General features: G+C 45.2%; 1 protein-coding gene across 1 annotated transcript in view; it reads right to left on the reverse strand.

Annotated features, from left to right (window-relative positions):
- Positions 1 to 5,074: 5,074 nt before the first annotated feature.
- WHAMM (WAS protein homolog associated with actin, golgi membranes and microtubules) overlaps positions 5,075 to 13,950 on the reverse strand; it is a 26,001-nt gene continuing 17,125 nt past the window's right edge. The window contains exons 7-10 of the mRNA XM_019504130.1: positions 12,777 to 12,863; positions 12,599 to 12,694; positions 9,522 to 9,951; positions 5,075 to 6,430 (exon numbers count right to left, since the gene is read on the reverse strand). Of these exons, the coding sequence (XP_019359675.1) occupies positions 6,138 to 6,430; positions 9,522 to 9,951; positions 12,599 to 12,694; positions 12,777 to 12,863 (906 nt within the window). The 3' untranslated portion in view covers positions 5,075 to 6,137. The remainder of the gene's footprint in view (positions 6,431 to 9,521; positions 9,952 to 12,598; positions 12,695 to 12,776; positions 12,864 to 13,950) is intronic.

The following is a 13,950-nucleotide window of genomic DNA, read 5'->3' on the forward strand; positions in this document are numbered from 1 at the left end:
TTTCTGTTTCTAGGTCAGTGCCAGGAAGCGGGATCCTGTCAGCATGGACCTGGTGTGATACGTGGACTGGAGGGTCCACAGCAGGACTCTCCTAAGGCTGAGAGATTTGTTTATTTGTGCAGACCTGGTGGCTCAAATCTGACCGAGTCATTTGACCCTCCCTCCTCCTTCCAGCCCCCCCAGCAAGTAATGCATGAAGTTAGGAGTGGAGTGGAGTGGAATAAAAGGGGATGGGTGGTAGGAGAGGACAGAGCAGTCTAGGGGCTCATAAACCAGCTAGCTCAGTCCTGAGAGATGCCTAGCTGTAAAACCCACCTAGGATCTGGGCAGCTCACCTGTGCTGTGTGCTATGCTCCTGCAAATGCATTGCTAGCAGCACCAAGCTGGCTAGTTCAAAGGTAGCTCAGGGTGTCTACACGAGCTGCAGTGATTGCAGAGCAAACATATGCACAGTGCACAGGAGGGAGCAGGTATTACATAGCACCCTTTACTTAGCTATGGTAGCATCTCCCCTGCAAACCAGTGTGATGACTGAGGTAATAGCTGTGAACTACAAGGAGCAAGTTCCCTTTATTTAAAAAAAAGCACAAATCCCACCTAGGCAATTCAATGACAGAAACCTGCACTGCAGGATTTAGGCATCTCAGGCCCTTTCTGAATACTGAATAGGGTTACATTCAGAGGTCTGAAAACAAAGTGCAGGGTTAAGATGAACCTGAACCCTGACCTCTGAGCAACACAGCCAAGGTCTGTTGGTAGCAACATGTTGGTGCTGTGGTGCTATGTTGCTCTTAGGTGGCTGTTGCTGTAACAGTGTCATCTGAATAGAGAGCACAAGAAACGTTCTCTGGGGAATGGTGGTGGTAATAGGTGGTTGCTCTTACCAGGTTTGGCTGCAGAAAAATGCCGGCTGTATTCCCGAACTCCCAAGACGGAAATACTCTGCCTTTGACCTATGCAGAAGAGAAGTCGCGTCCATGCCAAACATTTCCCTTCCTCACTTGAAAGGACGAGTGTTACATTTTACATTCCTTTCTCCCTTGTGCACATTGCCATGTAATGCTGTATTTTCACTTAGCAGCTTAGCCTGAGAGACCACACTTATCTCCCTCCAAATGCTAACAGTGCAGAGGAGAAGAGGACCCTAGTGCCCCGCTACTGATAAGAATATACACGATACAGTGTTGGGAGGAAGTAGCCTGGAGGACCTACATCTTTCCTTTGGGAAAGCCCCTCCCCGGGCTACAGAGCCCAGGCAGTGTCATCACAATCACAGCTCTACTAACATGATCAACCTCGTGTACTGGGATTGACTGTTGCCAGTCCCAGGAGCAGAGTTAATGCTGTGTGGGCGTGTCACAGGCCTTTACTCTGTATGCAGCTCCACCAGCATCAAGGTCAGGGCTCAGCTGCTTACCCCAGGGCTGCATGAGCCCACAGTTGTTGCTTTCCCCAGGGGAAATGCATGACTGTCTTTGAGTGGCTTGGTTTGCTAAAGGAGTAAGAGACTTATGGTAGCTGAACTCTACCAAACCTCCTCCTCAAAAGCCCAATCATACAGCACTGAAGGTAGACACGTAACTGAAATTAGCCATTAATGAGGTCTCCAGTTAACTTAATACACTACATTATAAATGTAAATAAATGCCCTTGGTACTCAAGAAGCTAACATTTAAAAATAAGTAAATCCAGCAGCAAAGAAAGGCCTGTTGCTTTCAAGGATGGGATGAAGACGTAGGATCCGTTTGAGCCTTAGCATTTTCTGGTTCAGCACAGCAAGGTAAGTGGAGAGATGTAAGATGCAGACAGTAAATGTCTATTGACTTTGTTTGTAGGTGTTTGGAGTAACAGAGAAATCACTTTTTTCTCTTGGATCCATGTGCAATACCAGGCTAAACATAATGGGGAAAGATTATTAACTTTATTGCTGGCAGACCACACGGGCCTCTGCAGCAGATGGTTGTAGAACAGCTGTTCAAATGAACTGGGAGCCACACACTGCACATGGCTAGTCGCACTGGCAGAGGTATCCCAACTGGGCCTGGGATATTGCACAGGAAGAAGCTACATTAATTTGAATATCTAGGCTATAATATACCTCCTGGTACAAGGGAGCTGATTTTTTGTTTTATGTATGGTTTTTAAGTAAAGTATGATTTTTTTTTTTTTAAAGTAAATATGGTCTTTAACTCAATACAGGAGTCAGAAACTTAGCTCATATTTACTATATCAGCCACAAATGTGTGAAACCACTAACCCTAAAAACTTAATTTTTTTTTTATTTACTAGTTCTAACGCCATTGCCTTGCTAAGCAGTCACACATGGTTTGTTCTTTTCCTCCTACCCCCGGGGGAGACTGCAAAATAGTGGATTTTGGTGGGGCTTTGTGTGGCAAGGTCACAGAAATACAGTATACCCCTACTACAGAGTGGTGGTGGGGTCTTGTAGGAGTTTGTGCTATGATCCAAGAAACGTGTCCTACTCCCCAACTTCAGCCTTATGGTAGTGTTCATGTGGAGCGGAGTTCCTGACTTGGAGGTTCAGGTGATCTTTAGAGGTGCTCAGTGGCATTGGCTGTGGAGGGTGTGGCAGTTCACCCGTGAGGTGCTTGCCACTTGAAGGGCTTGTGCAAGCTGCAGATGAGCCTGTGGGTGTGAGCAGCAGAGGGACATCCCTTCTCCTTGGAAGGATTTTGAGGGGGAATGTGTGTGGCAGTGCACCTTTGGGGTGCTTGCCAGTTTAAGGGCCCAAGCAGGCAGCAGCGCAGCCTGAAGGTGACTGCAGACCTAATTAGGCAATTGCATGACAGCCAGGAAGTTGCCTGATTGGAGGAGTGCCTGGCTGCATGAGTATATGGGTTGAAGTAAACACACTGATGGGAAGAAACTGAATCCAGGCAGACCTAGACAGTTTAGAGAAGAGGGCAGAGAACAATAGGATGCAGTTCAACAAGGACAAGTGCAAGGTGCCGCACCTAGGGAGAAGGAATCACCAGCATGTCTACAGACTTCTCAGCAGCACAGTGGTGGAAGGAGATCTGGGAGTCATTGTCGACTCCCAAGATGAATGAGTATCAATGTGACAAAGCAATTAGCGGAGCTAACTGCACTTTGTCATGCATTAGTAGGTGCATCACGAGCAGGTCCAGGGGGGTGATATTTCCCCTTTGTGGCACTGGTCAGGCCACAGTTGGAGTACTGCGTCCAATTCTGGGCGCTGCAATTCAAGAGGGTGCGGACAACCTTGAGAGGGTTCACAGGAGGGCAACTTGCATGGTCAGACACCTGCAGGGAAATCCCTATGAGGAAAAGCTGAGGGACCTGGACCTTTTCAGCCTCCGCAAGAGAAGGCTGAGAGGGGGTCTTGTGGCAGTATACAAGTTCACTGGGGGGTGTGGGCAGCAGGGAATAGGATTTACCAGAGCACCCCTTATGATAACCAGGAACAATGGCCACAAGCTGATGGAGAGTAGATTTAGGCTGGACATTAGAAAGAACTTCTTCACAGTCAGGGTTGCCAGAATCCAGAATGGGCTGCCAAGAGAGGTGGTACTATCACCGAACTTGGAGGTCTTCAAGAGGAGGCTTGATAGACGACCCCAGCCAGGTGTCTGACCTTGGTCCTCTTTCCTGCCTAGGGCAGGGGGTTGGACTTGATGACCCAATTGAGGTCCCTTCCGACCCTGGCATCTGTGAATCTGTAAGAGCAGGCCCTGAGGAGTAAGGCCAACAGTTGCTGCAGGGACACTGCTGAAGTAACATCTCCCGGCCGGCATACTGCTGCTCCCAGGAATGTTGTGGAGGCTAAGAGTAGGAAGTACAGGGATGGAGAAGGTTCCTAGGGACCCAGTGGGGTCCCAAGCCCCGAGGAAATGGCTATGGGCCTCAGGAGAGCTAGGCCAGCCTAGAGAAGGGGCTTAGAGTGGGGGGCCTACTGAGGGGCTAGACAAGTCCCTGATCAGAACTGGCCCTGACTGAGGCCAGGGGCTCAGACGAGCCCAGTGGAGTCGAGGGCTGCCAGACAGAAGATCTCTGGGGCACTAGGCAGGTCTGATGGGAGCTGATGGCTGTAAAGTGGGGCCAAGGGGGGGACCCCTGCTGAGTAGGGAGGTCAGCTGCTGCTACACCAATCCTCAGACTCTCAACTGGTCAATGCAAGACAGCTGGGGCTGACAGGCCGAAGGGCATGGAAACCCACCGCAAGGGGCAGGCCAGGGTTGCAGAGAGCTCCTGGCACCCCAGCTGGCCTAGAGGTGAGGCCAGAGCCTAGAAGAGGCTGAAGGCCCCCTTGGTGGGGAACACGTCACTGCTGAGAGAGGAGAGGTCAGCCAGCAAGCAGGCTGGTATGGAGGCTGTAGCCCAGGTTCCTGACGGGAGGTATCCTGCAAGGAGCCTATGACAGTGATGGGACTAGCAGATGACACACAGATTATGAGACAGAAGCTGTGACAGAGTGCCCGGGAGAGAGCAGGTAGGCCTGCATGGGTCCTGGGGAATGACCTAAAACTATGCCCTGCTGGGGAGGATGGTGTGGTGGGGCTGCTTGTGGCAGGGCAGACCTCAGGGAATGGCGAGTATGGGGTGCCGGAAAGCCTTAGCCCCACTACCTTGCAAGTGACCCCGTGGAGGCGAAAGGCTAAGGGAGCATACCCCGACAGAAAAGCAACAGGCTTGGGCAGTGATGTGGAGGCTAGCAGGGCCAAAGGTTCAAAGCCTGAGAGAAAAAGAGGCTTGGGCAATAACATGGAGGCCAGGAGGGTTTGGGTGAAAGCACAACTGACACCAGCTAAAGCTCAAATACAAAACATGTAATTGAGGGGTTTTTTCAGCAAAATAACTCCAGCTGCATCCAATCACATTTGCACTAACAGCTCCTCTGATAGCCTGTTTAAAACAAAAATTAAGCTGAATCCAGCACCTTTGTTTGCTGTAATAAAACATCACTTTGTACCTGCATCTAAGGATGTACATGCAATATGCTGACATTGCCCTTGCTGTGGATTTTAACTAATAAGGAACAAGTAACTCTTATGCCAAAACAGTTTTAAAATGAGAATAAAGTACATCATCCATCTGTATCATAAGGTCTTTTTTTTTTTATTAAGGGTCCATATAAACCCCCAAAACAAACCTCATACATGTTAAAACTCAAGATAAATATAGCTGAACACTTATCAATTGTTTCTATTACTTAGGTTCCAGGTATAATATAAATACTTAAGGCTGTATCTGGCAGTAAAAATTTTGAGCTAGTATAAAAGCCTCATTTTTCCCATACAGATGATCAGTAGCACTGTATCAAAGAGTGATCCCAGAAAATATAACATTTTGGCCTTCTCTTATGACTACAGTTCCTTATGGCTGCTCGTATTTGCATAAACAAGCATTCTGTTTCAAAACACTGAGAGTGGTTTTAAAAAAACAAAAAGCAAAAACATTTTAAGCTATCATCTTTAAGAGTGGACTTTTTCAGTAATTTAATACAGTAGTAGTTATTTCAATACCCAGCATTCCTCTTCACAACCACAACTGCTGGGTCATTCCACAGTGCAGGCACTACAATGCAGTGGAAAATTATTTGCATATTAAACCTGTTATTAATGTGATAAACCTTACAAGGAATCTGTATTATACACCATATGTAGTTCAAAGGGAACTTCCAGTCCTGGGAGGTAGTGATGCAGAGTTGCAAATTGCTTTAAAATGGCTCTCTGGTTTTGTTCTTGCCTTTCAATTCCTGGATTATCTTCTTGCTGGTGGTGTCAATTTTAGTTAATTTTATTATTAAAACCCTTTTGCACTATCTTTTCTATACACTCTGGAGCCGTAAAGTTTAAAGTAGGAGGGATGTTGTGATCCTGGATTTAGCTCCCCACAGGCTCAAGGGTTTGGAGTCTCCACAGATGAGCTGCGGTCTCTTGTTAATCCATAGGAACGCATTCTACAGTGTAGCCTCACTTTTAAAAACAAATCTACACAGCCTCTGGAGAAAAGCAACAGGACTATTTGATATAATACTCAGGAGATTTTGGATAATTACAGGAATAACGATCCTATACACCCTTTCCTATTGCTGAGGAAAGGCAGAGTCACCTAAAAAGTGCAAATTGACCAAGGCACAAGCTGTGCTGAGCTGGTTAACTGTCCCATTCTCTACTGTTCTGATCACCATTTTCATCCTCTTCAGAGTCAGCAGACACTTTCTTAATTCTCTGGATGGCTGCCTTTATGCTTCTTTCAAATTCATTGCTGGATTCTCTGACAACTTTCTCTGGATCTCGATTCACTTTCCTTAGCTTAACTCCTTGTCTTATGGCTAAGAGGATGCTGTCTTTTATTGATGTATCTGAAGGTGATGAATTAGGCTTTTCCACTCTTCGAAGAAAAACTTCACCATGTCTCAGTGAAGCCAAAACCTTATCCATGGTTCCTACGGCAGATCAAACCAAGTTATTGTTCTCAAAAGAGAGGTCAGCAATACCTACATTATTTAATTATAAAACCCTATAAGGATGCTTGGGATAGTTCCCTTCGTCTTGTAGAGATTTAAGTATTGTCTGTCTGGACCCAGATTCTCACATTTTTCCCAAGCTAGTAGTCCCAATATCTGGAACTGGGCCCCTCAAGCTGAGAATCCAGCCCTCTCTGTCATTGCACAAGTTCATGTACTGGAGAATTAATTATATGCAAAGGAGGACACATTTCTCTGTCACTGCAGTTTTTTGAAAATATGTAAAGCAGTTACTGAACCAAAAACCTTAGCTTGTGTCCACTATTAGACACACTAGCATTTTCCTTAGCTTGCTCAGATGCCTGCTGCCACTGTCAACTGCATTTTTGTTCAACTAAGGGAAAAACGAAGAGGTGGAAACTTGTGGTATGACAGCATGATACTGAACCACTGAAATCAGTGGGAGTAATGCAACTGGCTTCAGTGAGAGCTGGATCAGACCCCTAACCAGGCTGGCAGCTCTCGTCTCAGTTCAGTTTGAACATAAATTGTGTGGTAAGATCTGAATTAAATGTTCAGTGTATGTTTCTGAATTTCAGAGCCCCCAGCATGCCAAGACCAGGCTGCATGAGCTACTCTTTCTTTTATACCCTGGCACCAGGCTCAGGCTACTTTGCTGGAGTCTTTGTTGATATCCTCAGATTCTCTCAGAAAAGGAAAGGAGGTCACCACACAAAGCAATGAAAAAAAGCCATCTCTCTACATCAACAGGTCCAAGCTGTCAGCTGAACTGTCTGCTTTCAAGGGTTTTTTTTTATGTGCAGTACAGGGAAGGTTGTGTGATGAATTCTTCACATGCCATACTGAGAATGTAATACTATGCTGAATTCGGCAGTACTTTGGGAGAGATCTGCAAATGCCAGGTAAGGATGGAACAAAGGCCCACAAACTAATTGCACTAATTAGCTTTCTACAGATGAAGATGAGCTGCTGGTCATGGGCCACTGAGATTAACAGATAATGAGAGGAGCGCTTATTTGTAATACTTTAGAGCTAATCTTCTGCATTCAAATCTCTGTATGCTAGTTACCAAAATTTTGAATATAGCATATAAATACCTTTCCAGACTACAAATCCATGCGCAAACGTGTCTAATGCACAAGGATTTTGCATGGCTAAGTGTAACCTTCTAAGCAGATGGCTTTCCACTGGTGAAAAGGTCCAGGTGTTCATGTCGGAACTGTTCCTGCAATTAATAGCTGGCTTTTCTCTCCTAAAACAGAACAAACAAACCCCACCCCTGAACTGCAAATTTCCTGCACTTTAATTTTTGAAAACATCAAAAGTGACAGTTCCAAGAGGTTAGGACTTGGAATACAACAGATTTTGTACACGCAGAAATAATGGATGAATGTTATGAACAGCTCAAATTACCAGCACTAGCAAAGTTTATAAGAGACTTAACTCCCAGTCCTGTGTGCTTGGTCTGGCTGAATCACACTTATCTATGTACACAATTTTTGCCACATGGACCTTGCTGATTTGGAGGCTTCCCTATTGTCTCAGCAGTTCAGATTTGCTTCCATTTCACAGCCCCTCTGATGAATTAAAGTGAACTTTTTAGGCAGTCCTGCCTGTGGTGACTTTCCTAACTGGGTTGTTACAAAGGCTGGCTAGCTGTAGCATGAATATTATGACAAAGAGAAAGAAAGGAGTGTACACGTTTCAAGGGAATCACTTTGCTCAAAGAGCAGCTCTCCTGTGAAGAGTGGCAATGTAAAGTTGCTGCCTTCCTACTTAAAAATGACCTCCCCGCATGTTTTGTGAATATCTGCTCACTTGAGTGACAAGCCTGTTAGCAGGAAGTAGCCAATACAATTATGGGAGATTGCTGCGTTCTGTTCCCATTCAGTATCTGAATTGCTGAATTCCAACTGCAAAAGTCAACCTCAGCTTGTACCTTAACAACTCCCAAGCAGAGAACAATGCTATCTCATGGGGCATACTGTTCTTGTGATCAATGAGCACTGCAGAATGAAAGCCAGCAACTTGACTAAGTGCACTTACAGAAGCTCTGCCCAGGATCTGAAAGTAGGTCTTACTTGGAAACTGAGCCAATTTAATCTGGGCAAACCGATAAGGAATTTCCACGATTCTTGAGTTGAGCAGGAGTGTAAAGGATGCAGCCTGAGGAGCCCTATCACTTGGTCATGCTACTCACGAGTCTTGAAGCAGTCTCATGCACAGCACGCAGGGCTGGATCCAGAGCACACACTGTGCACAAAGCACAATGATACTCTACAGGTACAGACCAGATCTTCACTACTCTTCTGGCCCAGAGGGCCTGATGAGTTTGATACCCCTGGTTTAGAGCATTAAACTGTACTGTCACTTGTTATACTCTGTAAACACTAAACTGTGGGATTTGTAGGAATGCAAAACTGTCCGCTGTAGTAACTTGCACGAGAACACCATTCATCTCAAACAGCACACCTATTTCAAAGATATCTATGGCAAGGTTTTTTGGGCGGTGGGGGGTCCCTCTTACTGCAGACCATACATGTATGCTACAAAAGCCTAACTGTTAATCCAGGATTCATCCTGCAGTCAATAGGAGAGCAGGGATCACAAGCAGTGCAAGAGCCATATAAAATACAGTGCTGGCATGAGAATCATTTAGTTTTTAAATGCTGCTTTTAATTATGATGCCCCTCGAGCAGGAGTGTTGTACAGTCATTTGCATGTGAGAAACCAAATGGATTCTAGTCCAGGCACAGAGGTCAAAACTTTCCTGTAACTAGTAACACTGGGCATCCAACCTGACAGAAAATGCTGTGCTGCCCAGAAGGTCCCTCCAAGGAGTCTCGAACTGGGCTCCCCAAAATCCCTGGTTGCTCCTAAGTCTTGACTTATGGTCAGTGCTAATAGCATCTGGTCTCTAGAAGCTGGGTTAAAGGCTTTCCCAAGTCAAGAGAAGAAACTCTGTACTTCTTGTCCTTAGGGCTGCAGCTACACTGTTTACCTCTACAGCCAGAGGAAGAAAAAGATTAGTCAACACAAGTGCGTTTACCTGTGCAGTCATTTACAGAACACTTGGGTGAGTCAGCTCGTCTCTGTGTTGCAGCACGTGCTGTGGAGTCTTCACAGATGAGGGGAAGTGGCTGCTCTTTGATGGTTGCTGGTGCCGTTAAATGCAGTGGCAGAGGAGGTGGGGGAGGAGGTGGCGGTGGTGGAGGCATCATCATCAGTCCTTTGCTGTACTTTGAATCTTCAGTGAAATCAAAAACCTGCACAGGGGTATCTGCTGGGATATTCTGACATGGCATTTTTAAACCACTGCCTGGTGCTAGCTGGGTGCTGCTTGACTGCTGTGGGGCTAAACTGATTATTGACATAGGCTGAGGGGACAGCGCTGGAGTCTCATGGAAAACACCTTGCGGGTGCTTGGTGTTGTGAAGCTGTGAAGGAGGCGTTTTCAGCACAAGCTGAGCTGGACACTTCTGAAAACAAAAAGTAGCCAGATGATGTCTCCATCTTGCTGGTAAAAAAAAAATACAGGCAGAGACAGGAATTGTGGAGCAAAGACCCTCTGCTACTTGCTTGCTCAAGTGAGAGAAACAACACTGCAGTAATTGAAGGGATTCTCAGAGGGATTTTCAGAACCCTTTACCCTATGCTCTCTACTGAAATCTGTTTGGTTAGTGGGGGTTTTTTTCCATCAGTTCATTGCATACAAATGCTGTTTTAATAATGAAGGGCTGCTCACGAGCAGAAGGCTCCAAGCATTTATTTTAGACAAAAGGGGCATTTACTGAAGCACTTATTGAGGAGTGAAGGTAGAATTAAACAGGCAGCATGAACAGATAACAGTTCAGGCATGTTCTGCGTATTCTGATCTGTTTGCAAGTATTCCTTTAATTGTGCTTTAGCATAAAGCTAATTAGAAAAATCCCACTCCTGGTTTTTCTCTAGCCTGTTCCTTATCCATACTGTGTCAGAGCACAAAGAGGTAAAATGGATGCACAGGTTAACATCAGATACCCAGTAAACCCATGTAATAGAAAAACTGTCTTCTACTTGTTATGCTTTGGTGAGTGTTGCTGTCATTCAAGTAAGCCTGCAGATAGGACAGTCATCAGAGTGGGTCTTGCAGCTTTGCCTTGCTGATCTTGAGGCCTTTAGGAAGCTATTGATTACCACAGGTTCTCTGCCACTCCTCTCTCAACCTCTTGCTAAATTATACAAATGAACTAAAACACCCCACTCCCATATCCATTCTTCCCTCTTGAAAGAAAATTACAAAAGCAGAAGTGCACAGCTGCAGGGCGCTTTAAAAGTGCCCAATTGCAAGACCAATTAACCCTTATTTAATGAAGGTTCAGATGAAGGTGCCCCAAAGCAAAGCACCTTCACTAGCTTCTGTTTGTCCCTGCCTGCGATCAGGGCTGAGCTAATGCAACCCACCCATATCCCCGGTACCTTCTGCAGGATGGGAGGCGGGGAGGGGAGAGACCTCTGATCTGGGGTTTGGTGGGGGGCTCCAATCCACCCGCCCCCATCTCCAGCACAGGCTGGGCAAACCCCAAATCAGAGCTCCCTCCCCTCCTACCTCCCATCCTGCAGTCAGCACCAGAGTTAAGAGGCAGTGGGGAGCAGGGCTAGGGGCAACTCCAAAGTGGAGCTCAATTTCCCTGCTGCCCTCCCCGCCAAACAGAGAATGTCTGTTGGATGGGGTGGGGGGGATTGCTGTAACTCGTGGCGCTTCACAGAAAGTGCCACGAGTTACAGCAGGGAGCTGCACATCTGTCAGCACCCTTAATGTCAGCGTAACAAACCCAAGGGCTTGTACTTTGCTATTTAAAAAAAAAAAGCAGAAAAACTTAAGAAAGGCAAGACTTCTATTATACACAGTATAAAGGTCCTAACCTGGCCTCCCACTGGTAGTGTAAAGGACTGTCTGCTTTTAAAACCTAGTCCAAATGTTAAAAATAGACTGCAGAAATAGGAATGACCTTTTCTTTTCTTTTTTTTGCTAAACTTCAGGCAACCATATGTCAGATTGTAGTGCAGTGACACGGTTCCGTATGGTAGGGAAACAGGGTGAGATTTCAGAGTCTTGTATGTGAGAACAAACTCTTGACTTTTTTTTTTTTTTTACTCACGTACTCACACATTAGTTTAACACTTGACATCACTAAACCTGGATGATGATGGATCCACTCTTAATAATTTCCCTCTTGAAGCTCACTGCCAAATTCTTCCCATTTCTAACCATTACTTAATCCACTGCCCTGATGTTCTTTAAGATGTCCTCACTTAAATGTTTGTAACTGCCTAAAAGGAAGGCTTTACTTAAAGCGCTGAATAAACTTTTCAGTCTTATAAAACCTTATTGTGCTTCTGGACAGTGGTCATAAAACAGAAGAGAAGAAACAGATACCAGTCCACATTAATAGTTTGAACATGGCCTATATCAATCAAACTCACGAATGAAATGTACCAATACGTACACAGGAATGTAACGTGCCTACTGAGGGCAGTATCACCTGTCGCCATCCACCCTAATCATCTGAAAACAACGGTAATGATCTTTTATTTAAGCAAAGATCCAAATGACCGATTGAAGAGGTTCTGTTTTATGGAAAGACTGCTGCCTTAAGAACTGTTTTAAAGTGAGCAGGGGCTACTGAAACTCTTTTCTTAGCCTCTCTGGGCATTTATATACACACATTTTCACGCTTGACATGATTAATTGAGTCTGCTCCACATGTGAGCTGACGTGCACAGCACTGCATCGCTTGCAGCTGTATAAACAGCAAAATGCGCGTCAGCGTGGAATAAATGGTGGTGGTGCACTTTTGAACTAAAACACCTTCAAAAGCGCTTTTCAAAGCACCCAGCACTGGAGCACTGGCATGCGTAAACATGTCCTTTGTGGCAGTCCTGAAGTTCACAGCAGAGGAAGAACAATGAATTTGGGGAAGATAATTGCACAATATTTTCAATAGTAACATTCTTCCAGCCTGTGTAGATCACATTACCTTGAACACTTGCATACAGTTTTCATGTAAGTGTTTTAGAAGGATAAATAACTTCAATATCTTCAAATTTTAACTATCCTTTTAAAATGATATTTACAGTACTTGCCTCCTTGAATGTTTTCAGCCTTTCCAGTGTTTTCTGGCGTTCCTGGCTTATCCAGGCTTTCTTCTTTTTCTCTTCCTCTTTCTTTGTCTCTCGTTTCTACATTTAAAGACAAGTGAGTAAGCTTTGGGCAGGCAGAACCATGGCTGGCAGGCTCTGCAAGTTTGCCTTTGGTACTCACGATCTGTATGTTGTGATGCTGCTGGTAGCGTTTTATGCTTTCCTGGGCCTCCTGAAGTCGAAGCTGGTGGCTCTCTTCACATTGCTCCTGATGGAATAATAAAATTCAAACAACTCCCAATTAGCTTGTCAAAGTGTGCATGAAAACTATGCTCTGAAAAGCAGCTGCAAGGTTTTGCCCTGCCAAAGAAGCATCCTAAGTTCAGGAGGTACAGAATGGGACTAGAAATTTGACAGCCGCAGGAATCTTTCCACAGGCTTTGGGCATTAGCTCTGGATTGTGATGTCGTCTACCCTAGACTGGCACATGGGGCTACAGAAGAAGCAGACAACTTTGCGGAGTGCAGGATTGCCTTGTACTGCTTCTCATCCCTATGGTCCATTTAGGACAACAGCTAAAGAAGCTGTATCTAACTGTCCACAGCCAGGCAGATGGTGGCTGAGATGTGAGGGAGAGAGGGGAACTGAAAGGTACCAGGCTCCTCCATTCAATACTCCAAATGTCTTATTTATAAAATTAGAGACAGCACACGCACACACAGCATGGTAAATACTTCCCAGTAGAATACTTGCCATCAGTAATGAAATGCTTCAGAGAAGCTGCAAGTTTCATTACTTTCTGCCCAAATCATTACCCAAGTCATTTTTGTCATTCTACAGATGCAGGTTTTTTATCTAGAAGGTTGGGTTAGGCATTTGCAAATCACCTAGTACTTGGCTTCCACATTAACTAACCAATAGATTGCTACTGAGTGAATGAAAATTCAAAGCAGAAGAACCAATCATGGGAGACAGTGATTCAGGAAGTATCACTAGCAAGAGTCTGGTGGTAGCTACTGGAAGTTCCAAGGGTAGAGGCGTTTGTTTGGAGCTGAGCAAACATATGCCACACTCTGTTCTCTGCATTTGGGTCTGAGATAGCATGGATATAAAGCAACTGAATGTGCAGAGCTTGCTGGAAAGGACTGTGAGGCTTGATTTATACACGTTTCCAGTTTGTGGTGCTCACTGTAACTAATGCAAATGGAAAATAAAGCACAAAAACCCCATAAGCTGAAGAGGCCAGAGAGAAAGCTGTAGTAGCAAAAGCTTTCTATCACCCCACACAAAGATAAAGTATAACAGATCACCATGCTGTCCTTGTTGTACCTGCAGCCTTTTGCATTTTGAGGCAG

This window comes from Gavialis gangeticus, unplaced genomic scaffold, assembly GCF_001723915.1.
Source record: "Gavialis gangeticus isolate Ggan-Ray unplaced genomic scaffold, GavGan_comp1, whole genome shotgun sequence".
NCBI classification, from domain to species: Eukaryota; Metazoa; Chordata; order Crocodylia; family Gavialidae; genus Gavialis; species Gavialis gangeticus.